The sequence below is a fragment of the Muscardinus avellanarius genome (assembly GCF_963383645.1).
Source record: "Muscardinus avellanarius genome assembly, chromosome: 19".
In the NCBI taxonomy this organism is placed as follows: domain Eukaryota; kingdom Metazoa; phylum Chordata; class Mammalia; order Rodentia; family Gliridae; genus Muscardinus; species Muscardinus avellanarius.
The window spans coordinates 32,843,594-32,870,612 of NC_137805.1; the positions used below are offsets into that span (position 1 = coordinate 32,843,594).

Below are 27,019 nucleotides of genomic sequence, written 5' to 3' on the forward strand. Positions count from 1 at the left end.
CTGGGAGTGGTCTCTGATCTAGGCTCACCCGCTGGGGCCTAGAGGCTGGCGTCCGGACGGCCCGTGATCCCGTCTGGGCAGTGGGATTCAAGCATAGACGTGCTGGGATCTGGAAAGTAGGACTTCTCCCTTAACAGCTGGCATTGGGACTGTAATTACTAGTAAAAAAAAAAAAAAAAAAAAAACCCTGTCATCTGTAAAAAAATAGTTGTAAAAATTACAACTTGGACACATTTGCACGGGGAGATACTACATTAAAAATGAGAATGGAAAAAAAAATAAAAATAAAAATAAATGAGAATGGAAGCTGGGGTGGTGGCGTGCACCGGAGTCCCAGCTCCTCGGGAGGCTGAGGCGGGAGGATGTCTTGAGCCCACAGGTTCAAGACCAGCTCGGGCAAGACAGTGACACCCAGTCTCAGTACTTGCGAAAATACTCATTTCTCAGTTGGGTGTGGGGGCACACGCCCGTAATCCTAGTACCTGGGAGGCCAAGACAGGAGGATCACAGGCTGGAGACCAGCCTCAGCAACTTAGCAAGACCTTGTGTCAAAAAAATAAATCAATAAAAAGGGCTGCGGGGGAGGTAGAATTCCCCTGGGTTCAATCCCCAGGACCAACCAATCAACAAGAAAGCCAAAACCCCAACTCATGTCCCACGTCACCTGGAGGAGGGACTAGAAGATTCTAGAAGAGGAACATAGATGCCCAGAGATCACGCGAGAAGGCGGCTGAGCCTGAGTCCGCGCCTCATCCTCTCTTGTCCTTCCAGCGCTGACCTTCGGGGAGTCTAGTAATTCTAGGACGGATGTTGAAACTCAGATGCTGCTGGGGCCAGAGAATCCCCCCCAACGGGCCGCCTGGCCCCCGCCAGCGGCTCGCTGATCGCTGCCGCGAGGGGACACGGCCACGCCAGATTTCCTCGTTTTTCAAGAAGAGCTGGAACTCTAGACAGTTTCGGTCTGCGCAATCTCCTGATTTTTAAGTGTTGGCGACAAATTCACATTTTTTTTCAAAAGCTCTGGGGGCCAAAAAAAAAAAAAAAAAAAAAAAATCGGTAGGCTGCATTTGGCCGGTGGCCACCAGGGAGAAATTTCTGATTCTTTCCTTTCTTCGTTTAATCACTTCACAACTACCAAGTGGGAGACATTGCTCTATGCGCTGCGTGAAAAGCAATAAACAAAACAAGAGAAAAAAAAAAGCCCTGTCCTTCCGCGGCAGCTTAACATTCTGGGGGGTTCTTCTGATTTATTCATTCTACAAATATTTACTGGGCAGTTCTCTGCCTGGTACTGCGGTTAGCTGGATAGAATTTAAAAAAAAATGTGCATGGTCCCTGGCCTGTGGCGCCTCTAGTCTGCAAGGGAGGCAGACACTCGGTACGTAATTATGATACAGGTGAAAAATAACGTTGGGGGGAAGAGAGGCGACGGAGGGGAAGAAGTGGCTGGAAAAGGAAAGAAGCTGAATTGAAAATAAAGATGGGGCCAGGCGTGGTGGCGCACGCCTGTAATCCCAGGACTTAGGAGGCTGAGACAGGAGGATCACGGGTTGGAGGCTGGCCTCGGCAATTTAGTGGGGCCCCTTAACGACTCAGTGACGCCCTATCTCAAAATAGAAAGTAAAATAGGGCCGAGGATGTAGTTTGGAGGTGGAATGTCCCTGGATCCCATCTCCAGTACCAACGAACAAACAAACAAACAAAAAAAATAAAACAAAAACCCAAACCGGAAGCTGGGTGTGGTGGCCTGCACCTGTAGTCCCAGCTACTTGGTACTGGGAGGGTGAGGTGGGTCAACTCTTGAGCCAGCCTGGCCAGCACAGTGAATTAAAAATTAAAATTTTTAATTTTCTCAAAAATAAATAAATAAACACAGAAATAAATAAATGGAAAGGAAGAGGAAGAAAAATATTTAGTTCTGTACAGAACATTCAAGTATGTTCTAGATCACAGCAAAGGCTGCCAGCGTGGCCCCCTCCCCATGTCTCCTCAGCTGCGACCACTCCTGTGCACGCGGGGCGTGTTGCGGCTGGCACCCAGGGGCTCACATGAGCGCGGGGAGAAGCCCCCCCAGCCCACCACGATGGCGGGAGCCTGTGTCTGCGCATCCCGGCTCCCTGTTAGCGCAGCCCACCCTGCAGGGCGCCCTGGGGTCGCCTCCCAGATCAGCCGGGGTCGCTTAGGCCGGGCTGGGGTCGGGGCGGGCGGGAGGCCCAGCTTGCACGTGGCGCGGTCCTTCTGCCGGCTGTCAGGAGCCTGAGTGGGGCCTGGGGCGCCAGAAGGGAGGCCAGGCTGGGGCGCAGGTGCCGGGCCCTGGGGGTGGGTGGCCTGGGCGGGGAGGGGGCGCTGGCCATGAGGGACGCAGCACGGGCCCAGGAAGGACCTCTGGGCCCTGTTCCTTTTCTGTGTGTGCGGTACCGGCCCCTGAACCCAGGGGCGTTCTACCTCCCAGCTACACTCCCGGCCCTATTTTGTATGTACGCATGTACGTATGCATGTATGCATGTATGTATGTGCGCATTTAGTTTTGTGGTGCTGGGAATTGAACCCAGGGACACTCTACCTCCATGCTACACCCCTAGCCCTTTTTTATTTTATTATGTTTTTTTATTTTGAAACAAGGTCTCGCAATGTTGCTGAGGCTGGCTTTGAACCTATGATCCTCCTATCTCGGCCTCCCAAGTACTAGGATTACAGGTGTGTGCCGCTATGGCTGGCTTATTTTCATTTTTACATTTTTTGTAGTACTGGGGATGGAATCCAGGGGAATTCTACTTCTGAGCTACATCCCCAGCCCTATTTTTTATACTTTATTTTATTTTATTCTTTTTTTTTTTTTTTTTTTGGTAGTATTGGGGGTGGAACCCAGAGGCTTTCTACCTCCGAGCTATACTCCCAGACCTTTTTTTTTTTTTTTTTGAAACAGGGTCTCACTAAGTTGCTGGAAGCCTCACTACGTAGCTGAGGCTGGCTTCGAACCCATGCGATCCTCCTGTCTCAGCCTCCCAAGCGCAGGGATTACAAGCATGCGCTACCACGCCCGGCTTATACTTTATTTTAAAACAGGGTCTCAGCTGGGCGTGGTGGCACACGCTTGTAATCCCCGAGCTTGGGAGGCTGAGACGGGAGGATCGCACAGGTTCAAAGCCAGCCTCAGCTACTTAGTGAGGCTCTCAGCAACTTAACGAGACCCTGTTTCCAAATAAAAGATAAAATAGGCCTGGGAATATATTCCAGAGGTAGAAAGCCCCTGGGTTCCACCCCCAGTACAACAACAACAACAAAATAAATAAAACAGGGTCTCACTGAGTTGCAAAGGGCCTCACCAAGTAGCTGAGGCTGTCCTCGAACCACAATCCTCCTGTCTCTGTCTCCCGAATACTGGGATTACAAGCGTGCGCCACCACGCCCGACTTTTAGCCCGGCTTATTTTTATCTGTGGTACTGTAGACTGAACCCATGGGTGTTCTTCCTCTGAGCAACACTCCCAGCCCTATTTTATTTATTTATTTATCTATTTATTTATTTTTGCGGTACTGGGGATGGAACCCAGGGGCATTCTACCTCTGAGCTACACCTCCAGCCCTATTTTTTATTTTTTATTTTAAAATGGGGTCTCACTGAGTTGCAGAGGGTCTTCCTAGATTGCTGAGGCTGGCCTGGAACCTGCGATCCACCTGGCTCAGCCTCCCAAGAACTGGGATTCCAGGTGTGCGCCACCGTGCCCAGATAACTACGTTCAATTCTTGGGGAGCGGTGGAGAGGTACATACACGATCTTACCCACGGTCACGGCCCTGAGGCTGAAGTGAGCCCCGGCAGGGAGTTATGGGATGTCACAGTGAGTCTCTTGAAAGACCAGAGGAGCAGAGGTCTCTGGGGGTGACTTTTCTGGGGCAGGAGGGACAACCAGATGCGCTCCTGCGCCCCTCCAGCCTCTCCCCACCCCGCCGCCTTTGACCCGCGCCACGCACAGCCCCCAGATGCACGCAGGGTTTTCCCACGGCCCCGCTCGACATATGAACGGCATTCCTGTTACGCGAGAGATTTCTGGGCCGCCGACACCATTTTTATATCCCTTACAACGTAACGGCAGACGATCAATCTACCTCGCTAACTACACACCCAGCTTGTTATGACCCCCAGAAAGACCACGAGCAGCTGGAAAAGCCATGAGGGGGAGTCAAATCATATTCCTGCTCTCGAAACAGAAAGAGAACTATTTTCCAGGCGCTGGAGAGTCTCTGGGTCCCCACCACGCGTGGACGCATCTGCCTGCGGCCCGTCAACCATGCCGAGGTGCTCCAGGGCTATGCTCTTACTTTATTATTATTATTTTTTTTATGGTGCTGGGGACTGAATCCTGGGGAAAATTTCACCTCAGAGCTACACCCCCAGCCCTATTTTATTTATTTAAAAAATTTTTTTGGCGGTACGGGGGATGGAACCCAGGGGCATTCTACCTTTGAGCTACATCCCCAAACCTATTTTTTATTCTTTATTTGGAAACAGGGTCTCACTGAGTTGCAAAGGGCCTCACTAAGAAGCTGAGGCTGTCCTCGAACTGCGATCCTCCTGTGTCAGCCTCCCAAATGCTGGGATTACAAGCTTCTCTATTATTTATTTATTTATTTATTTATTTATATTTATTTATTTATTGGTGGTACTGGGGTTCCTGGAAACCCTTCTACCTCCGGGCTACACTCCCAGACCTATTTTTTATACTTTTAAATTTGGAAACAGGGTCCCCTAAGCCAGCGCGGCTGGCTGGCTTCGAACCTGCGCGATCCTCCTGTCTCTGCCTCCCAAGCGTGGGGATTACAAGCGTGTACCACCACGCCTGGCAAGCGTCTCTATTTTTTAAAAATTTGAAACAGGATCTCACTAGGTTGTTCAGATCGCTACCTTGCTGAGGCTGTCCTTGAACCTGCCATCCTCCTGTCTCAGCCTCCCAAGTACTGGGATGACAGGTATGTGCCACCACGCCCAGCTCCAGGCGGTCCTCGTAAGCCAGCCTCCATGGGACCCCTGGGCTGTGGCTGGCTAGGCGGTCCCTGGCACAGATGCAGAGGTCTGGCGAGGTCTGGGCGCTGGTGACTGGGCTCACTGTTGTGTCATTAACTCTCCTATTCACCGTCAACGGGTTGAGAGCACTGGCCAGAATTTGCTGAGGTCTGGGCTGCGGTTCACAGGGCCTCCCTTTTTTTTTTTTTTGGTGGTACTGGGGTTCCTGGAAGCCCTTCTACCTCCGGGCTACACTCCCAGACCTATTTTTACATTTTCAATTTTGGAAACAGGGTCTCCTAAGCCAGCGCGCGCGGCTGGCTTCGAACCTGCGCGATCCTCCTGTCTCTGCCTCCCAAGTGCGGGGATTACAAGCGTGCGCCACCACGCCCGGCTCAGGGCCTCCCTTTTGTAGCAGGAAAACAGAAGGAACGCTGCATTCGTTTTCCGGAGACGCGGGGAAGAAAACATCTGGCCTCTTTTTTTTTTTTGCGGGTCTGGGGATGGAACCCAGGGGCATTTCACCTCCGAGCCGCACCCCCGGCCCTCTTTTTTTCTTCTTTATTTTGAAACAGGGTCTCACTGAGTTGCAGAGGGCCTCGCTAAGTAGCTGAGGCTGGCCGGGAACGGCGATCCTCCGAATGCTGGGATGACAAGCGTGCGCCATCACGCCGGGCTCTGACCTCATTTTCTAACCGGGATGACTCTAGCTGGGCGTGGTGGCGTAGGTCTGTGATCCCAGCACTGGGGAGGCTGAGATGGGAGGATCGTAGGTTAGAGGACAGCCTTAGCAGGTATTGAGACTCTCATCAACCTAGCAAGACCCTGTTTCAAAAAACAAACAAAAACTAAAACTAAAATAGGGCTGGGAGGTGTAGGTCAGAGGTAGAATGTCCATGAGTTCAATCCCCAATATCACGCATGGGTGCATGCGTGTGCACATGTGTGGGTACACTCACACACACACATACACACACAGAGAACAATTTAATTACCATGACCCCCTGGCCACAGCTATCCCAGCCCTCCCAGAAAGCAGGGCGCCGACGATTAAGGTTATATTATATGTTTCACATGTTGGCAAAAAGGCACAAGAGACAGTAGATAGGGGCGCTAATTACATTTTCACACATCCAAGGAAAATTTCCCCGGAGTTTTCTGGGCTGAGCAAGAGGGGCAGGTGTTGTTGGCGAAACCCTTTCAGGAACGGCACCCACGGTTCCCAGGATGAACGGGCTGGACGGAAAGTAATGTTGGGAGAGCAGAAAAAGAAAGAGAACAGCGTCTTACCTTCCCGTATCTGGATGCGAAGGTCCCGGTGAGTAAGGAGTGGAAAATAATTATGGTCTCGTCCAAGTCCCACACGAACACTCGCTGCGAGGAGAGAGAGGGAGAGCGTGGAGACGGTGCGCGTCTGCGGACGTCGAGCCCGCGGAGGGAGGGACTCGGAAACATGGCGAAGGTCTGAGATGTGGCTCCCGGCCCCCGGCCGCCTCGGCTGTGCGCGCGGCTCTTGGCGGCCAACTTGGGGCTCCCATCAAACCGGCAGAGGCGAGAATCATTAAGGCTGTTCTTGTGTTCCACAAAAAGACTCCAAGAAGGAGGTGTTCGCGCCCCAAACAACGAGAAGCATGTAACTCATCCGACAACCTAAAAACGACCCTTTTAATCCGCTGTTTCCCATCGGCCCAACTATTTCTCGCCGTTCTTGGTTTCAGTAGGTCAGGTGACGGCCGCCATCATTCCACATAACCTCCTTACACACCTTTGTTCACTGGTTTGCTGAGAACGTGGCGGTTGCTTTTGACGAGGACGGCGTGAAAAGATGAAGGTTCCGCTGATGGTCACCTTCCTCCGTACTCTGGAAACCGCCAGCTTTCACATTCTGTGAATCCTGCTTCCCAGCAAACCAGCTCTATCTCTTTTAATCTTTTACTGTTCTCTCTTTCTGGGATTCCCAATAGTCAGATTAAAATTTTGGATTAATAGTGTTTCTTCTTTTCTTTTCTTTTATTTTTTTTTGGTTTTTGTTTGTTTGGTGGTACTGGGGTTCCTGGAAGCCCTTCTACCTCCGGGCTCCACTTCCAGACCTATTTTTACTTTTTTTTTTAAAATTTGGAAACAGGGTCTCCTAAGCCAGCGCGCGCGGCTGGCTTTGAACCCGCGCGATCCTCCTGTCTGCGCCTCCCGAGCGCGGGGATGACCAGCGTGCGCCACCACGCCCGGCTGTGTTTCTTCTTTTAAACAATATTTTCTATGGGATTACAAGTGTGTGCCCCCTTGCCTGGCTTTATTCTGGGAGATTTCTTAAACTTTCTCTTCCTACCTGCCCATTAAACTTTTGATTCTTGCAGTCATTTTAAAACTTCCAATGACCATTTCTTTCCTCTGGATATTCCCTTCCCAGTAGACGTGTGTGTGTGTGTGTGTGTGTGTGTGTGTGTGTGTGTGTGTCATGGGGGATTCAACTCAGGGCCATTCTACCTCTGTGCTCTACCCCCAGCCCTATTTGATTTCTGAAACAGGGTCTCACTAGGTTGATGCAAGTCTCACTACTTGCTGAGGCTGTCCTCGAACCTGCGATCCCCCTGCCTCAGCCTCCCGGCATGTGCCACCACTTGTGGCTTCCCTTCTTATTTTGCAGAGGCAAAATCTCCTTGAATTTTTACGAGAAAACCAATCAGAATTTTTCTAAGTTCTTTTCTGTTTGATTCTTCTACTACTGATTTTTCTGCTGGCCATTATTTTTAAGAATTTTTAATTATACATATGTACATATTATATTTATTGTATTTATGGATTATGTATATATTTATGGATATATTATATTCTATATAATATTAATCTCTGTGTCTGGTGTTAGGAGAGGCGCATACACCTAATTCTCATTTGCCATCGCAAAGGGGCCGCCCCTTTAAAAGTCTCTGGAGGCCACTGGCCGTGTGCACTGAGGCGTTTGCCATGCCTTTAGAAGTAAAGAGAAGTATCCGGGGTGAGGACGGCAGATCAGCCCTCCAGGTTTCCTCGTACACAGGTTTCTGAAGCCATCACCAGAGCCGAGAGTGTTTTGTGGATTTTTCTGGGCCCAGTTATGTTTATGTGTAAGTGTGTGCTGGGCCACAGTAGTAAGTGTTCTGCTGTATTATGGTTCGCGGTAAAAAATGTCTGCACGCTACTGCTTTTGAGAATGCTTGCTGTGGTTCAAAGATACTAATTCTTTGTGTGTGTGTGTGTGTGTGTGTGTGTGTGTGTGTAGAACTGGGGGTAGAACCCATGGGCTTTTCTACCTCTGGGCTATACCTCCACACCTATTTTATATTTTATTTGGAAACAGGGTCTCACTCAGGGGCTGAGGCTGGCTTCGAACCTGTGTGATCCTCCTGTCTTAGCCTCCCAAGCGCTGGAATTACAAGCGTGCGCCACCATGCCCGGCCCTGAAGATATTAATTCTTAATTTACCTGAACTCAATTTGAGTTATAGAATTTATTTATTTAGCGGGGCGTAGCCAGCCACGCTGGCTTAAGATTCCCTGTTTCCAAATAAAAATATAAAATAGGTCTGGGAGTGTAGCCCGGAGGTAGAAGGGTTTCCAGGAACCCCAGTACCACCAAAAAAAAAAAAAAAAGAATTTATTTATTTATTATTTATTTTGCACTGGGGATTGAATTTAGGGGCAATCTACTTCTGAACTATACCCCTAGCCCTTTTTTCATATTTTGATTTGAAACAGGGCCTCCCTAGGTTGCTGAGTCTTGCTAAATTGCTGAGGACCTGTGAGCCTCCCGTCTCAGCCTCCCAAGTACTGGGATTATAGGCATGTACCACCATACCTGCTTAGTTATAGAATTTTTTTTTTTTGGTTCCTGGGGTTCCTGGGGTTCCTGGAAGCCCTTCTACCTTAGGGCTACACTTCCAGACCTATTTTATATTCTTTTATTTGGAAACAGGGTCTCTTAAGCCAGCGCGGCTGGCTTCGAACCTGTGCGATCCTCCTGTCTCCGCCTCCCAAGCGCGGGGATTACAAGCGTGTGCCACCACTCCCGGCTTAGTTATAGAAAAATAAGCTAAAAAAAATCAGTAAATCTTTTTAGGTTCAGCATGAACACCGCTCCTTCATCCTCAGCATCCACGCTGACAAAGGGCCGTGCTCCTCCTGCCTTCACCCTCGGGCCCACCCTGGACCCTCAGTGGATGAGCGCCTGTGGCCATCGTGCAGGTGACTCTGTTCCCTCGGCTCCCACAGTTTGAACCACAGTGGGTTCCTAATCCCAGATGTGTCAGAGATCTTTTTGTGGGAACCTTAAAATTTGGAACTAAAAACAAAGTCTTTCTGGGGGAACTTAAAATTAGGAACTAAGCTGGGCGTGGTGGCGCACGCTTGTAATCCCAGCACTTGGGAGGCTGAGAAAGGAGGATCGCGGTTCGCGGACAGCCTCAGCTACATAGTGAGGCCCTCTGCAATTCAATAAGACCCTGTTTCAAAATAAAGAATAAAAAATAGGGCGGGGGGTGTAGCTCAGAGGTAGAATACCCCTGGATTCAATTCCCAGTACCACACACACACACACAAAAGATAAAATAAGCCAGGCGTGGTGGTGCATGTTTGTAATCCCAGCATTTGGGAGGCTGAGACAGGAGGATCGCGGTTTACGGACAGCCTCAGCTACTTAGTGAGGCCCTCTGCAACTCAGTGAGACCCTGTTTCAAAATAAAGAATAAAAAATAGCGTGCTCGCTTCGGCAGCACATATACTAAAATTGGAATGATACAGAGAAGATTAGCATGGCCCCTGCGCAAGGATGACACGCAAATTCGTGAAGCGTTCCATATTTAAAAAAAAAAAATAGGACTGGGGGTGTAGTTCGAAGGTAGAATGCCCCAGTACCGCAAATAAATAAATAAATAAATAATAAAAAATAAAATAAAACTGGGAGCTAGGAAGAAAGTCATTTTAGCTGAGTGTGGTGGTGCATGCTTGTAATCCCAGTACTTGGGAGGGCTGAGAAAGGTGGATCGAAGGTTCGAAGCCAGCCTTGGCAACTTTGCAAGGCTCTCTAAAACTCAGTGAGGCCCTGTTTCCAAATAAGCGGTAAAACTGGGCTGAGGGTGTAACTTGGAGGTCAATTACCTCTGGGTTCAATCTTCAGTACCAAAAAAAAAAAAAAAAGTCATTTTGGGGAATATAAAATTAGAAACTAGACAGAAAGTCACTGTCCTTGGGGGCTGCTGGCCCAGGGTCATAATGCGGTCTAAAGGTAGGAGAGAAGACCGTCCACAGCGAGAGAAGGACCGAGGTGAAGGGGAACCCAGTCTCTCCCGGGGCTGCCTGGAGGACGGTGGGCATCGCAGAGAGGCCATCCCCACGGCTCCCGGCATGCGAAGGCGTGCCCGGCTCCCCTTGCGTCTGCCCCCAGCCGGCTCCAGGGCCCGCTGATACCTGCTGCACCCCCGCCCTCGAGTCCTAAAGGCCCGGGGCCCGGAATATAAAGCTGCGTTTCCTCTCACGCTAGCTCGCCTTGGTTCCTGGCACCTGCAGCTGCGGGGTTTTAGCTAAAGCTCTCCCAGACTTCCCTCCTTCCCACTTCCACACCGCTTCTGTCTCAGTCATGAACAGCTCTGCCAAAGACTTAAGAGGTGCGACCCAGGCCCCTCTGACAGCCCAGGGCGGGCGCCTCACGCCTCAACCCCTCCCCGCACCCGCCCAGCCGGGCGCAGCCGGCACGGCGAGCAGAGGTTCCCAGAATAACACCAGCCTGTACCCCCTGGCTTCCATGCCACAGCCCTGCTCCAGTTCACGGAAGCATGGTCTCCACTCGTACTGCCCCCACGGAGAGCGGGCGCCACCCCGTGCCCAAATATTTTTTTTTTTTTAGAAAATATTAATGTATGTGTTCTCTGATTATTCCCCTCCTCTTCCTCCTCCTCCTCCTCCTCCTCCTCCTCCTCCTCCTCCTCCTCCTCCTCCTCTTCTTTTTAATTTTTTTTTTCAGTACTGGAGAATGGAACCCAGGGGCATTCTAATCCGAGCTACACCTTCAGCTCTATTTTTAATTCTTTATTTTGAAACAGGGTCTCAGCTGGGCGTGGTGGCGCATGCTTGTAATCCCAGCATTTGGGAGGCTGAGACTAGAGTGAGACCCGGTTTCAAAATAAAGAATAAAAAAAATAGGGCAGGGGGTGTAGCTCGGAGGTCGAATGCCCCTGGGTTCCATCCTCAGACTGCCAAAAAAAAAAAAGAAAAGAAAAAGAAACAGGGTCTCACTGCATTGCAAAGGGCTACATAGTTGAGGCTGTCTGAGAACCGTGATCTTCCTGTCTTAGCCTCCCAAATGCTGGGATTACAAGCCTGTGTGCCACCACGCCCAGTTCCTCCTCCTTCTCTTCCTCCTCCTCCTTTTCCTATCTTTTCTCTTCTCTTCTTCCTCCTACTCTTTCTTCACCCTCTCCCTCCCTCCCTCTCTTTTTCTCTTTCTCTCTCTCTGTGTGTGTGTGTGTGTGTGTGTGTGTGGTATTGGGGATTGAACCCAGGGGCATTCTATCTCCGAGCTACACCCCTGGCCCTTTTAATTTTTTACTCTGAAGCAGAATCTTGGTCAGTTGCTGAGGGCCTCCCTAAGTAGCTGAGGCTGTCCTCGAACCTGTGATTATCTTGTCTCAGCCTCCAAGTACTGGGATGACAGGCGTGCGCCCCCGCGCCCGGCTTTCCCTGTGTTTTCTATACCTCTGCACCTCAAGCTGGTAGGAACCGTGAGGAATGTCGGAGGGCCCACAGCAAAGCCAGTTTGAAGCCAGTTGGTTTTCTTCCAGCCTTTTGCAAAGGTGAAAATCTACTAAGGGATTGTGCAGTCTCCTCAATTTGGGACAGGGGCAGCTTTTACAGGGAGGGGGAGCTGGGCGCAGTGGGAGAATGGCTTGAGGCCAGCCCGAGCCTCAAAAATAAGCAAAGACAAAAAACCAACAGGCAAACAAATCCAAGACAAAATCAACAACAGTAACAACACCACCACCAAAAAACAAACAAACAAACAAAACAAAGAATGAAAGGAAAAGCTACCAATTTTAAGTCCACAAACCAGGGGGAAAGACAAGTCCATCTCTAGTCTTCATCCCTAGCACCAAGATGGCCTATCTAACGTGGCAGTGTGAGAGGACAGAGGAGACCAGAGACAGCCAGAACGTCCTGGGCGGAGGCCGGTCCTGGGAACAGTAGGGACGTGTGTGCTCGGTACAAAGGAGCCGGGACGCCTCGGGGGCGGCCGATTGCAGGGGACAGGGTGTCGCTCCGTGTGGTCCATCCCAGGACGAGACGCCAGCCACGGCCAGTGTGCCAGGAGAGTGGGTGCGGGCTTAAGAACACACGCCTTCGTAGTGGGCTGGGCCCCCCACCAGCCACCCCCAGGTCTTCTGAAAAGAGTGCCCTGATTTTCCTTCCCTCCCTGTGGGCCGTCTCTGTGGAGCTGTCGACTGAAGGGCAAGCCTCTGCGCCAAGTCAGGCCCGGGGGATGCCGTCTCCTTGAACATGACCTTGAGCCAAGGCACTAGAACCTAAAATGGTTTGCTCTTTGGCGGGGTGGGCCCCTAAATGTTCCTTACACTCCCCAGTCTGTCCATTTGTCCGTCCGTCCTTCCTTCCTTCCTTCCTTCCTTCCTTCGTTCCTTCCTTCCTTCCTTCGTTCCTTCCTTCCTTCCTTCCTTCCGATTCTGATGTGTGTCCTGCCTCCGGTAGATGAATACAACTTTTTTTTTTTCCGGTACTAGAGATTGAACCCAGGGCCATTCTACCTCCAAGCTACACCCGCAGCAGCCCTGTTTTTTTTTTTTTTTTTTTTTTTTTTTTTGGTGGTACTGGGGTTCCTGGAAGCCCTTCTACCTCCGGGCTACACTCCCAGACCTATTTTTACATTTTCATTTTGGAAACAGGGTCTCCTAAGCCAGCGCGCGCGGCTGGCTTTGAACCTGCGCGATCCTCCTGTCTCTGCCTCCCAAGTGCGGGGATTACAAGCGTGCGCCACCATGCCCGGCCAGATACGACTTTTAAAACGACTCCCAGTGGACTCCACTTGGGGCTGAGCGGGGCTGGGCATCCTGACAGCCCTGCCCTTCACCAGGGGTAGGAACCACTCTCATCCACACTGAGGCCCCCGATCACTGTCGTCCTGACCTGGGACTCTCAGGGTGCGGCCCCAACCCAGGAATTCAGCATTCCCTGCGACTTGTTGGGCATGCGGACTCCTGGACCCTGTCCTCTTCCCCACCGCTCCCAAACTGAGAGCAGCCAGCGCTGCCTGGGGCCTCTGATGCTGCAGGGCTTCTAGAAGGACCTGTCTATACTGGTTCCAGGCTGTCCTTGCTGCCCTGGCCCCCCAGCAGTGTTCCCTGCGACCACCTGAGCTTTGACCCAAAGGGCAAGTCCTGCCCTGACTCCGTTCGCCAGTCCCACGCGGGCCCTCGGGCTCACCTCGATCTCACTGTCCCCAGCCGGGGCCGGGTCGCTGTTCCTCTTGGCCCTGCCCCGGAGCTTGCCATCCGAGGCCCGCTGCGGCCTGTCTGCGTCTCCCTCTTTGGCGGGGGTGGAAGGCCCGTTGTGTGTGTTGTATTCACCTGGAGCGAGAGAGGGACCCGGGACGGATCAGAAGCGATGCTGGACGTCTCCTCCCAGGAAAAGCCCCGGCAGCCCCGGGGAAACCCCAGGGAAGCACGGGAGGTGGAGGGCAGCTGGGCAGGTGGCACATGCCTACAATCCCAGTACTCAGGAGGCTGAAATAGGAGGGTGGCAGGTTCGAGGCCAGCCTCAGCAAAGTAGTGAGACCTTGTTTCAGAATAAAAAATAAAGATTAAAAAAGAGTTGGGGGTTCAAATTCCTGGTACTGAAAAGGAAAAAAAGAAAAGAAGGCAGAGGACAGAGAATTGAAACTGTCCACTGATGACCAACACTCGGGGTCTTACATCCATTCAAGTGCTGTCCCAGGGACGGGGGGACTCGTCCTGGTTCTCCCAGCACTTAAACGCCCTAGTGAGAGGAGACTTCGTACAAATAAGTGAATCTGAACGTGGCGGGCGAGGCCTCGTGCTGCGGGGAATTAGTCATGGGGTGGGGGCGGCAGTGCCCAGGGTTGCTCAGGTTCCTGGGGCTCGTGGGCGAGGGGACTCTGGCCCGAGACCTGAAGGAGGTGCGGGCTGGGGTGGGGGCGCTGCCCGGAGGAGCTCTGATTAGAGGAAGAAAATATATACTTATCAGTAGCCGGGCACCCAGGGTTTCTGCTGCTAGAGTTTGAGTCTATTTTAAGTGTACCCCCGTCCAAAGATTCACGTGTTGGGGACTTGATCCCCAGATGGTGGTGTTGGGAGAGTGGGAGCCGTAAGAGAAGGTGGTGGTGAACCTCGCCTGTAATCTAGGACTTGGGGGGCTGAGACTGGAGGATCGCAGGACCGGCAACTTAGGGAGACCCTAAGTTAGGGAAAAATTCAAAAATAAAAAAATAGGCCGCGCGTGGTGGCGCACGCTTGTCATCCCCGCGCTTGGGAGGCGGAGACAGGAGGATCGAGCAGGTTCGAAGCCAGCCACACCGGCTTAGGAGACCCTGTTTCCAAATAAAAATATAAAAATAGGCCTGGGAGTGTAGCCCGGAGATAGAAGGGCTTCCAAGAACCCCAGTACCACCAAAAAAAAAAAAAAAAAAATGGAGGTTGGGGCGTAGCTCAGAGGTAGAATGCCTGTGGGTTCGGTCCCCAGTACCACTCACACATGCACGCGCGTACACACACAGGTACACACACACGTACACACATGGACAGGGCCCAGCCAGAAGTCTCAAGGTCAACAGGGGCTGTGCCCTGGGAGGGCCGGGTTCGGCCCCCCTGGCTTCGGGCTGGGATGCCATCTTTGCCTCTGGGCGCGCTCTGTCCCCTGATGCCGCCAGCCACAAGTCCCTCATCGGAGTTGAGCCTGTGCCAGTGCCCCCCAGCCCTTGAGTCCTCAGAACTGTGAGTGAGCGCAATAAACCTTTTTGTTTGTAAACTTTGTCTGTCTCAGGGAATTTGTCGTAGCAATGAAAAAAAGACGACTACGTCTACTTTTCAGAAAGTGCCCCCTCGTGGTAAATGGGGATGGGTGGGAAGGATTTCCTCTGCTGTCTCTCTATGGGACCGGCTCTGTTCTCTATGAAAAGCAAGTCGTTTAAGCTTTACCTGTCGAGAGTTTTGTGGATATGAGAATTAAGTGAGATTTTTTTTTTTTTTTGGTGGTACTGGGGGTGGAACCCAGAGGCTTTCTACCTCTGGGCTACACTCCCAGACCTTTTTTATATTTTATTTGAAACAGGGTCTCACTAAGTAGCTGAGGCTGGCTTCGAACCCGCGCGATCCTCCTGTCTCAGCCTCCCAAGCGCGGGGATGACGAGCGTGCGCCACCGCGCCCGGCAAGTAAGATTGTTTATGTAAAAGTAGCGCAGGCCTGACAAAGAGAAGAAGATTTGAGTTGAGTTCTTTTTTATTTTTTTTATTTTGTGGTACTGGGGATTGTACCCAGAGGTGTTCTACCTCGGAGCTCTGACCCCAGCTCTATTTTATTTTTGATTTGGAAACAGGGTCTTGCTAACTTGCCGAGAGTCTTGTTAAGCCGCCGAAGCTGGCTTCCAACCTGCGGTCCTCTCGTCTCCGCCTCCCAAGTACGGGAATTACAGGTGGCGCCATCGCGCCAGCATGAGGCGAGTTCTCTTCCAGCCGGGCTAGACCAAATGAGAAGGAAGGGGCGGAGCAGGCGAGGGCGGCCCCTGGGCATGGCGGCACCAAGAGTCGCCATGCTGTGCCGTGTCCATGGGCGACAGTCTCAGCCGCAGAAGAGGAGCAGCTGCTCTCCAGGGCTGAGGCCCCGACACTGGCGTGGAAGTTGAGCTCAGGAGCCTTCTACCACCTCCGAGCTGCGCCCCAGTCTTATTTGATCTTTTTATTTTGAAACAGGGTCTCACCAAGCTGCAAGCGGCCTTGCTAAGTTGCTGAGGCTGTCCTCTAGCCTGCGATCCTCTCGTCTCAGCCTCCCGAAGGCTGGCATTACAAGCGGGCGCCCCACACCTGGCTAGTGCAGAAGTTTTACATACACAAGCTTTTCCTTAGGCTTCACCATCTGTGCTGAGCTAAGGAGGGGACTTAGTGAAGGCAAGGGGACCGGCCTGCGGAGCTGGACAAATTAGTGGTAAGATCTGGACCTTGCTCTGTCGCCAAAAAGTGGCAGAGCTGCGAGCCAGCGCGGAGCCTCGGGGGGCATCGCGTCCCCATCCCGCCTCAGCCAAATGCGTCCTGCAGACCCCTCTCTGCTTCCCCATCACCGCTTCTTGGATCGCCACGGGGAAATGCCTCTGTCTCCACAATCTGGTGATGGACAGATTCTTTGTCCTCCCCTGGAAGGACTACTTCCCCCCAAACCCCATGGGGTCAACTTTGCTTAGTTAGTATTTATTTATTTATTTATTTATTTTTAATTTTTTTCCCGATTTTTTAGTTTTGTTCCTTAGTATTTATTAAGCATCTTAGCAGACGAAGGGCATCAGAATAGATGTGCTTTCTTTTTTTCTTTCTTTTCTTTGTGATGCCGGGGATTAAAACTAAGGGCGTTCTATCTCTAAGCTACACCCCTGGCGTGATTTTATTTCTTATGCGGAAACAGGGTCTTGTGAGGCTGATGAGAGTCTCATTGCTTGCTGAGGCTGTCCTCAAGCCTGAGATCCTCCTGTCTCAGCCTCCCAAGTATTGGGATTATAGGCGTGTGCCACCACGCCTGGCTACAGATGTGCTTTAGAATACATTTTCCGGCATTTTCAGGATAAAGCAACAGAGATTCCCAAACACTGAGCTAGCAAAAACTTTCTTCAGCAAACTCCTTCTAAACCCACAGAGGCTCATGAGCGAAGAATATAAGGGCCTTCCTAGTCCACTGGGTCCTTTAAGTCTACTGGGGCTGAGAAAGAAAATGTATGTTGCCCCATTAAAATCCAGACAACTATGTAAAAAGGGGGTAAATGTGTGTGTGGAGCACGGCGGCACATCCTATAATTTCGGTACTTGGGAGGCTGAGATAGGAGGACTGAGGTTCGAGGTCAGCCTTGGCAATTTAGTGAGATTCTTGGCAACTTAGCGATATCCTGTTTAAAAAATAAATAAATAAAGGGCTGGGCCTTGGGGATGGAATGCCCCTGGGTTCAATCCCTGGTACACACACACACACACACACACACACACACACACACACACAAAGTGTGTGTGTGTAAACGCCAGTTACCTCACAAATGTCTAAAAATAAGGTGTGTGAAGCCGGGCGTGGTGGCGCACGCTTGTAATCCCAGCATTCGGGAGGCTGAGACCGGAGGAACGTAGTTCGCAGACAGCCTCAGCTACTTAGTGAGGCCCTCTGCAACTCAATGAGACCCTGTTTCAAAATAAAGAATAAAAAATAGGGCAGGGGGTGTAGCTCGGAGGTCAAATGCCCCTAGGTTCCATCCCCAGACCTGCAAAAATAAATAAATAAATAAAAGTAAAAAAAAATTTAAAAAGGTATGTGTGGGTGGGAGGGTGAAGTCAACTTAGTAGGGATGTAAAAAAAAATTAAAAAAAAATAAAAAGAAAGAAAGAAAGAAAAGAAAATAGCAGCCGGGCGTGGTGGCGCACGCTTGTCATCCCCGCACTTGGGAAGCAGAGACAGGAGGATCGCGCAGGTTCGAAGCCAGCCGCGCGCAATGGCTTAGGAGACCTTGTTTCCAAATAAAAATGTAAAAATAGGTCTGGGAGTGTAGCCCGGAGGTAGAAGGGCTTCCAGGAGCCCCAATACCACCAAGAAAGAAAAAGAAAGGAAGAAAGAAAGAAAGAAAGAAAGAAAGAAGAAAATAGTAGCTTTTTGTCCAAACATATTCTATTTCTATTTTTTTCTTTTTAGTTTGGGGATTGAACCCAGGGCTCCGAGCATGCTAGACAAGCAGTCTCCCACTGCGTTACAGCCCCAGCCCCAGCTGGCTCCGGGCTCAAGAATGAAGGTCAAGGTTCACGGTCACAGTCAGAAGTCGCAGGAGAGAGCAGCTGACCCCTCTCTGCAGCCGCCGCCCTCCTTCGCTTCCTGATTCCCACGGTCAGGTTGAGCGTCCCCTCTTTGATGGTCAGGTTGAGCGTCCCCTCTTTGATGGTCAGGTTGAGTGTCCCCTCTTTGATGGTCAGGTTGAGTGTCCCCTCTTTGATGGTCAGGTTGAGCGTCCCCTCTTTGATGGTTAGCCGGCACCAGAAGTGTCTCAAGATTGTGAAATGTTTAGAATTTTGGCATATTTGCGTAGACCTTATTGGTTGAGCGACCTTACTCTGAATGTCTGAAATCTAAACTGCTCCAGAACTCCAGACTGAGGAGCAGCTGGTACTTAAGGAGTTGCAGATTTGAGAGCATCCTGGAATTTCAGTTTAAGGTTCTCACCGGGGAGTTACTCACTTATCTTAACAGTGAGTAATTCACTTTGGTACTGAATATTGAACCCAGGGGCTGTGTATTTTCAGGTTACATCCTCCCCCAGCCATTCATTCATTCATTCATTTGTTTATTAATTAATTAATTATTTATTTTATTTATTATTTGAAACAGGTTTTGCTAAGTTACTGAGGCTGGCTTCAAACCTGTGATCCTCCTGTCTCAGCCTCCCAAGTACTGGGATTACAAGTGCCCGCTGCCATGCCCGGCTTCAAGGCATTTTATTTTATTTTTATTCAAAAAGCCTTTGTTTGTGTGGTTCTGGGGATGGAATCCAAGGGCATTCTACCTCTGAGCTACACCCCTAGCCCTATTTTTTATTTTATTTTATTTATTATTATTATTATTATTATTATTATTATTTTTTTTTTTTTTGGTGGTACTGGGGTTCCTGGAAGCCCTTCTACCTCCGGGCTATACTCCCAGACCTATTTTTACATTTTTTTAAATTTGGAAACAGGGTCTCCTAAGCCAGCGCGCGCGGCTGGCTTCGAACCTGCGCGATCCTCCTGTCTCTGCCTCCAAGCGCGGGGATTACAAGCGTGCGCCACCACGCCCGGCTTTATTTTTTATTTTAAAACAGGGTCTCATTGAGTTGCAAAGGGCCTCAGTGAGTAGTAGCTGAGGCTGTCCACGAACAGAGACCCTCTCCTCTAAGCTTCCCACCCACACCTGGCTTTTCAATGCATTTTTATTTTTTTTTTTGGGGGGTCTGGGGATGGAACCCAGGGGCATTCTACTTCCGAGCTACAGCCCCTGTCCTATAATTTATTCTTTATTTTGAAACAGGGTCTCACTGAGTTGCAGAGGGCCTCACTACATAGCTGAGGCTGGCCGCGAACCGCGATCCTTTGGTCTCAGCCTCCCGAATGCTGGGATTCCAAGCGTGCGCCACCGCGCCCGGCTTCAGTACATTTTTAAATAATCACCATTTACAGTTGCATGTTACTTAATCATTTGCAAGCCACCTGTTTTTTTCCAAACTAGAATAGTTAAGACAGATATGATTATGATTTTCTAAAAATGGACAAATAAAATTTGTATGTATTTGTAGTGTATAACATGACATTTAATATATTTATATGTTATGGAATAACTAAATCAATCTAATTAATACATTGATTACTTTACACATTTATCCTTTTTTGTGTGTTGCGAACACTTAAAATCTACTTTCCTAGCAATTTTCAAGCATTTAATACATTATTAACTAGAGTCACCACACTGCACAGTAATTAAACTTAATCCTCCTAACACACTAAAATATTGCAGCCCAGCTGGGCATGGTGGCGCACGCTTGTCATCCCAGTACTTGGGGGGCTGAGAAGGAGGATCACAGGTTCGCGGACAGCCTCAGCTATTTAGTGAGGCCCTCTGCAACTCAGTGAGACCCTATTTCAAAATGAGAATTAAAAACTAGGGCTGGGGGTGCAGCTCGGAGGTAGAATGCAGATGCCGGTCCACGGCAGTGCAGTGTCCTGTGGCAGGGGCGGGCGGGGAGCATCGGAACACGGTTGCCAGGCAACACAGAAGCGCCAGCCCCTGTCAGTGTGTGACACACAGGAGCCGCGGGAACGGCCACTCAAGTGTTTCCTGGATAGTTTCAAAAGTGAAGTTTTATGGGGAACTTTTAAAGAGTGCATGAGTGGGTGTGCGTGCGTGCGTGCGTGCGTGCGTGCGAGAGAGAGAGAGAGAGAGAGAGAGAGAGAGAGAGAGAGAGAGCACGCCCACAGTCTTAGATGTTCTTTTCTTATAACCGATGCTGCAGAAAAGAGGCAAGAGACCTCGGTTACAGGCGCCAATTCTTTATCATTAGATTTTATGTGAGCTTGTTAAACACACAGTGAAAGCCATCTCCTCCACTTCGTTTTGGAACTTCGACCAAGGGATAAATGCAGAACAGCGGGAAGTGATAAAACATTTCAAAGAGATAAAGTGCATCCTAATGCTTACTTCTGACGGAGAGCAGAGATAACCTTGCCGCATAACCCGTATTCTTGGAAAAGAAGTCTTCAGGGTGCAGTTTACCCTGGAAGTGTGGACACACTGCGGACACACTGCGGCGTCTGCTTGAAGTCTCTGTTTATAGTTCCTCTCCTCCCGCACTTATCAGTCTCTTTTCCTCCTTTGCTGAAGTCAGATCACAGACAGCACACTTTTTTAATTTTGGTGGTACTGGGGTTCCTGGAAGCCCTTCTACCTCCGGGCTACACTCCCAGACCTATTTTATATTTTTGAAACAGGGTCTCTTACGCCAGCGCGGCTGGCTTTGAACCTGCGCGATCCTCCTGTCTCCGCCTCCCAAGCGCGGGGATTACAAGCGTGCGCCACCACGCCCGGCCAGACAGCACACTTTGAGAAGCAGGAGGGCCAGAGAGAATTCAAAGTGATGGAGAAGAAAAACTCAATAGTTTTTATACCCTCTGGAGAAGGCAATTTGGAAGCTGCTGGAGTGGTATTTTGCATCCTGTAGGTACCGTGGGATGAGATCACAGTGATGGAAACTGATGTTTAGACCCTATACTCCCTTGAAAGCTGACTTAAAGATGCCGGGCCATGCTGTCTCCATTTGTTACCATACCAAGGATTAGCCTCCCGCCCCCAGGGATGGACCATGTGGGGGCAGGACCGATGGTTACACCAAGTGCCCCAGGAACAAAAGAGGAGGCCTTTGCGAGTGGTCACTGTTTAATCAGCCAATGAAAATTTACTAACCAACGTCCCCACACCATCAAATCAAGGATTAAACCCCCCCCCCCCACATGGATGGACAGTACAGGGGCAGGGCAGTGGTTACACCAGGCACCCCAGGAAGAAAGGAGGTGGCCTTTGCGAGTGGTCACTGCTTAACCATTAGCCATGGAGTATTTTCTAACCCATGCCCACACAGCATCGTGCTAGCCTAGCTGCCACAGAGCTCCAGAACATTAGGAGGTTTCAGAGAAGAAGATAAAGAACAAAATTCCACGAGGTCTACGTCGCGTTTGGACATTCTCGTTCACCTCTGCCATGCTGCTTAAGGTCGATGAGCTCAAACCATCTTATAAAAGAGAAGACGCGTGCGTAGAGCGCTGTGGAATGGTGAATGAATTAATGGATGAGTGGATGAGTGAATGAATGGCTCCCCAGGCTGGTGAGAGGGCCCCGCACTCTGACCACACCAGGGCCGGGACCGCACCCTGCCGCCTGCTGCTGGTAACCGACTGGGGTCCGCGGGAGGGTTGTGGAATCTGCTGTTTGTCCACCCGGGGTCTCCCGGGTCTTTTTCTGGCTGTGGGGCCCTGGGTTTCTTTGGGAACCTCCTTCTCTTTTGATCTACGCAGTCACAGTGGGGCTGACTCCAGTGCCAGCTCCAGGGGTAGGTACAAGACCCAGCGATGCAGTCCCGGCATGCCATCCTGCAGGGATTGGTCTGGGGAAGGGCATGTGATCGAGGCTGGGCCAATGGGAGCTTCCCAGGCTCTTGCAGGAGCTGTCAGGAGGAGGACCTCCCTCAGCGGATGGGAGGAGTCCTCCTTGGCTCCTGGGGGAAGAGCCTGCCTCAGAATGAAAAGGACCCAGCGAAACCAAGGCTGGAGGAAGAGACTAGTCCCAACATTACTGTCGGAACCCCTGAACGCTGTACCTCTTGGTCATAAATGCCTCAACCCCCCCCTTTTGTTTAAACTAGATTTCCTTATCCTCTAAAGGTACAATGTCCTGGTTAACACAGGGGCTCCCTAAAACTCTTGTGCCATTAGAAGTAAACAATGCTTGGGCGACCCTTCTGGGGACCCCTCCCCTGCGTGGATGCCTTGCTGTTTTCTTCATTTTATTAAATATTTTAAAAAGAAAAAAATGAATATGCTTAAGGATTGTGTCAAAGATTCTGTAGTTCTTGAGGTCCACGAGTCACAGTATCTGAACCCCCCTTAGAAAGAGAGAAAACCAGCCGGGCGCGGTGGCACACGCCGTGATCCCAGCATTTCGGAGGCTGAGACAGGAGGATCGCAGTTCGAGGACAGCCTGAGCTATTTACTAAGGCCCTTTGCAACTCAGTGAGACCCTGTTTCAGAAATTAAGAACAAAAAAGTAAATCTGGGGGTGTAGCTCAGAGGTAGAATGGCCCTGGGTTCCATACCCAGTACTGGAAAAAATAAAAGAGAGAGAGAGAGAGAGAGAGAGAGAGAGAGAGACAGACAGACAGACAGACAGACAGACAGACCAACGTTTGAAGGCCCTGCTCTCAGATGTGTTTTATGCAACATATTTTCAACTGTACATGCTCAGTGACTAGCTTGAGCACTGGTTATGGAGTCCAAAAGGTCTGGGTTCAAGTCCCGGCACCACCAATTACCAGCAAATTACTTATTATTCTGATCTCCATTGTTCTTATCTGGAAAAGGGCAGGTGGGTAGATAACATAAAACCTATTTTTATGCCGGGCATGGTGGCGCACGCTTGTAATCCCCGCGCTTGGGAGGCGGAGACAGGAGGATTGCGCAGGTTTGAAACCAGCCGCGCTGGCCTAAGAGACCCTGTTTCTAAATAAAATATAAAAAAAAATAGATCTGGGAGTGTAGCCCGGAGGTAGAAGGGTTTCCATCCCCAGAACCACCAAAATAAATAAATAAATAAATAAATAATAAATAATAAAACGTATTTTTGTGAGGATTATGGCTTTCTCTGTCATAGTTTGTAGATATGTACCTGGGTGATTGTTTGATTACTGTTTGCAAAGATCAAGTCTATACTGCCTTTTATTTATAATTTCCCTAAACTGAGGAGTGCCTGGAAAACAGTAGGTGCTAAATAAATCTTTCTTAATAAATACATAAGTGATTATATACATGTATGTGTGCATGCATTTGACACATATCAGATGGGTAATTAATATGGCTTCCTTTCCTTTTTATTTTTTATTTTTTGTGGTGCTGGGAATTAAACCCAGATGCATCCTACCTTCAAGCTACGCCCCTAGCTGATTTTACTTGTTATTTGGAAACTGGGTCTCACTACTTGCTGAGGCTGTCCTCGAATCTGTGGTTCTCCTGTCTCAGCCTCCCAAGGACAGGGATTGCAGGCCTGCGCCACCACACCCGGCTTGGTTTCCTCTTTTTTTGGACCACGGCTCACAAACTCCAAGGCCTACACGGGCCAGGCAGGTAATGAATTGAGCTAAGATGCCGGGTATGGGGTGTGTTCTTTCTAAACCAGGCAGAATACTTAGTTTCAACCAAGCGTTGTTCCCCGAGAATATGACTCGGGTGGTGGAACTGAGAAAAGCTACTTTTAGGAAAAATGTATACTTTTATTTATTTTTTATTTTTTGTGGTACTGAGGGTGGAACCCAGGGGCTTTTCTACCTCCGGGCTATACTCCCAGACCTATTTTATACTTTATTTGGAAACAGGGTCTCGCTGAGTTGCGGAGGGCCTCACTAAGTAGCTGAGGCTGTCCGTGAACCGCGATCCTCCTGTCTCAGCCTCCCAGATGCTGTGATTACAAGCGTGCGCCACCACGCCCGGCTCAAAATGCATACTTTTAAATATGGATGTAATTAAACGGGTGCACACACATACACACCCACACAGAGAAAGAGAAAGGTCAAAACACACCTGCCTGTGTTCAGCCCTTGGCTAGTCCGTTCATTACAACAGTAACCTACATCCGGGTCCCTCCTTTCTATGCTGTCTGCCAGGGCCCTGCTTCCCGTGGGGTCTGCGCGATCACTGCACGCGAGACGTGGCACGAACCTCAAGGGGGCAAGCCCTGCGGAAAAGCTGGGTTTGCTCGCGGGACAACTCTTTGCTCTTAGATGTTCTTTCATAGCGATTGTTCTTTTGGTAATGACCCTATTAACTTTTCACACATATGGCTCCGGTGATGTAAAACGAGGTCCCAGAATCAGGACTGTGGGAGAAACTGATTCCGTGGAAGATAAATTTTCTGGTAATATATGTCTGGGCCCTCAGATGCCCCCTGCCTGGCTCCAAGCTATAATAAAATTGGCTAGAGAAGACAGAGGGGGAAATGTGCCAGTATTGGAAAGAGGCATCAAAATGTATTAATGTGCTGGTATTAGAAAACTGCTTTAATAATTTCCAAAGTGTAAAATCTAATCAGAGCTTAGGTGCTGTGCAAGCACTCAGGCAGGGAGTGATTATGATTACAGTGCAGAGGTCCTCTCTGTCTTTGCCCTTCATTCTAATCATTAACCTATAGCAAAAGCCTTAGAGTCAACTGAAGCCATTAGCCCTAAATTGCAATAGAGGCAACCGGTGCCTCTGTTTACCTCCTCTCCTCTGGGATCCGGCCTGGGCATAGGAAAGGTAAACTTTGTGTGTGGCTTCAAAGCACCCTAGTTGATGAGCAACCAATACCGCCCAATACAATAGAGCCGAGGGCCAGGTAGATTCTTGACCCTCGCACTTAGGAAGTGCACTGTCCAGAGACAAAGAGGCACCACCTGGCTAAGGAATAAGTAACTAGCCCATTGCCTTGGTAACGCTGATGAGAAAGATACCAATACAAAATCTATTTAAGGGCTGGGGTCCCTAAAAGGGGCTAGAGTTCCATTTTCGGGCTCCCCAGCATGCGGGTCAGCACGCTGCCTTTTTCTCTTCTCTATTTCCTACTGATCTATTTCCTACTAATTTTGTAGTAAATTTTGTCAGTTTCACGAGAGGCAATTGTCCGGGTCAGTCATTTCAAGTTTCTCCCTCCCAAGTTCTGGAGAGGAATCTCCACGTTTAGCGCCGTGAACAGGGACTTAAAGGAGTTTATTTGATAAGGGGGAGAAATTGCTGCAGAAAAAGCTGCTGCAGAAAACGGCCGAATCCTTGCCCCACCTTTCAAGAACCCTGTCTCAGCGGTCCCAGTGCTCGGGCCGAGCTGGTCTATCGCAACTGTCCTCAGCCCACAGCGCAAATGGCCGCATAGGGGCCACCAGACCTACGTACCAGCCAGTGAGTCCGAGCCCTGGGAGGGGACGTTGTGTGACGACTCCTGGAGGACGTAGGTGGACGTGGAGAGGGGCGACGGGCAGATGCTGCTGGCGGGGATGTAAGGAGGGCTGTAGGATGAGCTGTAATACTGGGAGTACTGGCTCTGGGCGAAGCCGGGGTAGGAAGGGTAGTCCTGGAAGAGAGAGAAAAAAACCAACCAGGGTGTGAGTGAGGAGCGTCCCCGCCAGTCAGCCCCAAGCGCTGTCTGATCGTGATAAAAACTCTCTGAAGCGGGAGTGTCCTCCTGTGGAAAGTGGAGGAGACCCTGGGAGGGGGCTGCAGGTGCAACGGAGGCGGCCTGCTCTGGCCTCTGCAGTGGGAGGCTGGAAAGGAATCCCACTGGGGAAGAGCTGAGATGGTATGAAGCCCCCACCTTAGATTTACTTCTCCGCAGGGGGGTGGGGGCTGGGGTATTTACTAACCAACTCTAGTCAGTCTTTTTTTTTTTTTTTTTGTAGTACTGGGGATGGGACCCAGGAGCATTTTTACCTCTGAGCTACACCTCCAGCCCTATTTTATTTTATTTTATTTTTTATTTTTTGGTGGTACTGGGGTTTCTGGAAGCCCTTCTACCTCCGGGCTACACTCCCAGACCTATTTTTTTATTTGGAAACAGGGTCTCTTAAGCCAGCACGGCTGGCTCCAAACCAGCGTGATCCTCCTGTCTCCGCCTCCCAAGTGCGAGGATTACAAGCGTGCACCACCACGCCCGGCGTCCTATTTTATTTTTTAAACAGGTCTCGCTATGTTGAAGAGAGCCTCACTACTTGCTGAGGCTATCCTTGAACCTGTGACTCTCCTGTCTCAGCCTCCCAAGTACTGGGGTGACAAGTGTGTGCCACCATATTCAGCTGTGTGTGTATGGGGGTGTATTGGGTTGAATCCAGGCGCATTCTACTTCTGAGTTACACCCCCAGCCCTATTTTATTTTTATTTTGAAACAGGGTCTCACTAAGTTGTTGAGGGCCTAAGTTGCTGAAGTCTGGCCGCGAACCTACGATCTTCCTGTCTCCGTTTTCCAATTACTGGATTAAAAGCATTGGCCACCACGCCCGGCTACGTCTGAGTTTTTGACAAGTTCTCATGGTCACCTGGACGAACATTCAGAACTAAGAATTACACATTAAAGGTTCCCAGTACTTGGGAGGCTGAGACAGAAGCATCTTAGGTTCAAGGCCTGTGTCAGAAACTTAGCAAGGCCCTCAAGAACTTAGTGAGACCTTGTTTCAAAATAAAAAATAAAATAGGTCTGGAGTTGTAGCTCCTAGGTTCAGTCCTCTCTCTCTCTCTCTCTCTCTCTCTCTCTCTCTCTCTCTCTCTCTCCCTCTCCCTCTCCCTCTCCTTCTCTCTCTCTTTCCTCTCCCCCCCCCATACTGTTTTACCTACAAATATTTTATCTATGTTTATAGTTCACTAGAAATAAACAAAAACATGTGAAACAATTTTTGTATTTTCCAAGCTTCAGGGATTTAGATGGTTTGGTTCAGCTCACTGAAGAGAAAATAGTATTTCTCATGTATTTAAAGATGTT

The 27,019-nt window shown here is 49.9% G+C and overlaps 1 protein-coding gene across 1 annotated transcript in view; it reads right to left on the reverse strand.

Annotated features, from left to right (window-relative positions):
* EYA2 (EYA transcriptional coactivator and phosphatase 2) overlaps positions 1-27,019 on the reverse strand; it is a gene marked incomplete at its 3' end in the record, with an annotated part of 105,439 nt that overhangs the window by 41,084 nt on the left and 37,336 nt on the right. Inside the window, exons 4-6 of the mRNA XM_080716254.1 lie at positions 25,444-25,621; positions 13,463-13,605; positions 6,294-6,377 (exon numbers count right to left, since the gene is read on the reverse strand). Of these exons, the coding sequence (XP_080572380.1) occupies positions 6,294-6,377; positions 13,463-13,605; positions 25,444-25,621 (405 nt within the window). The remainder of the gene's footprint in view (positions 1-6,293; positions 6,378-13,462; positions 13,606-25,443; positions 25,622-27,019) is intronic.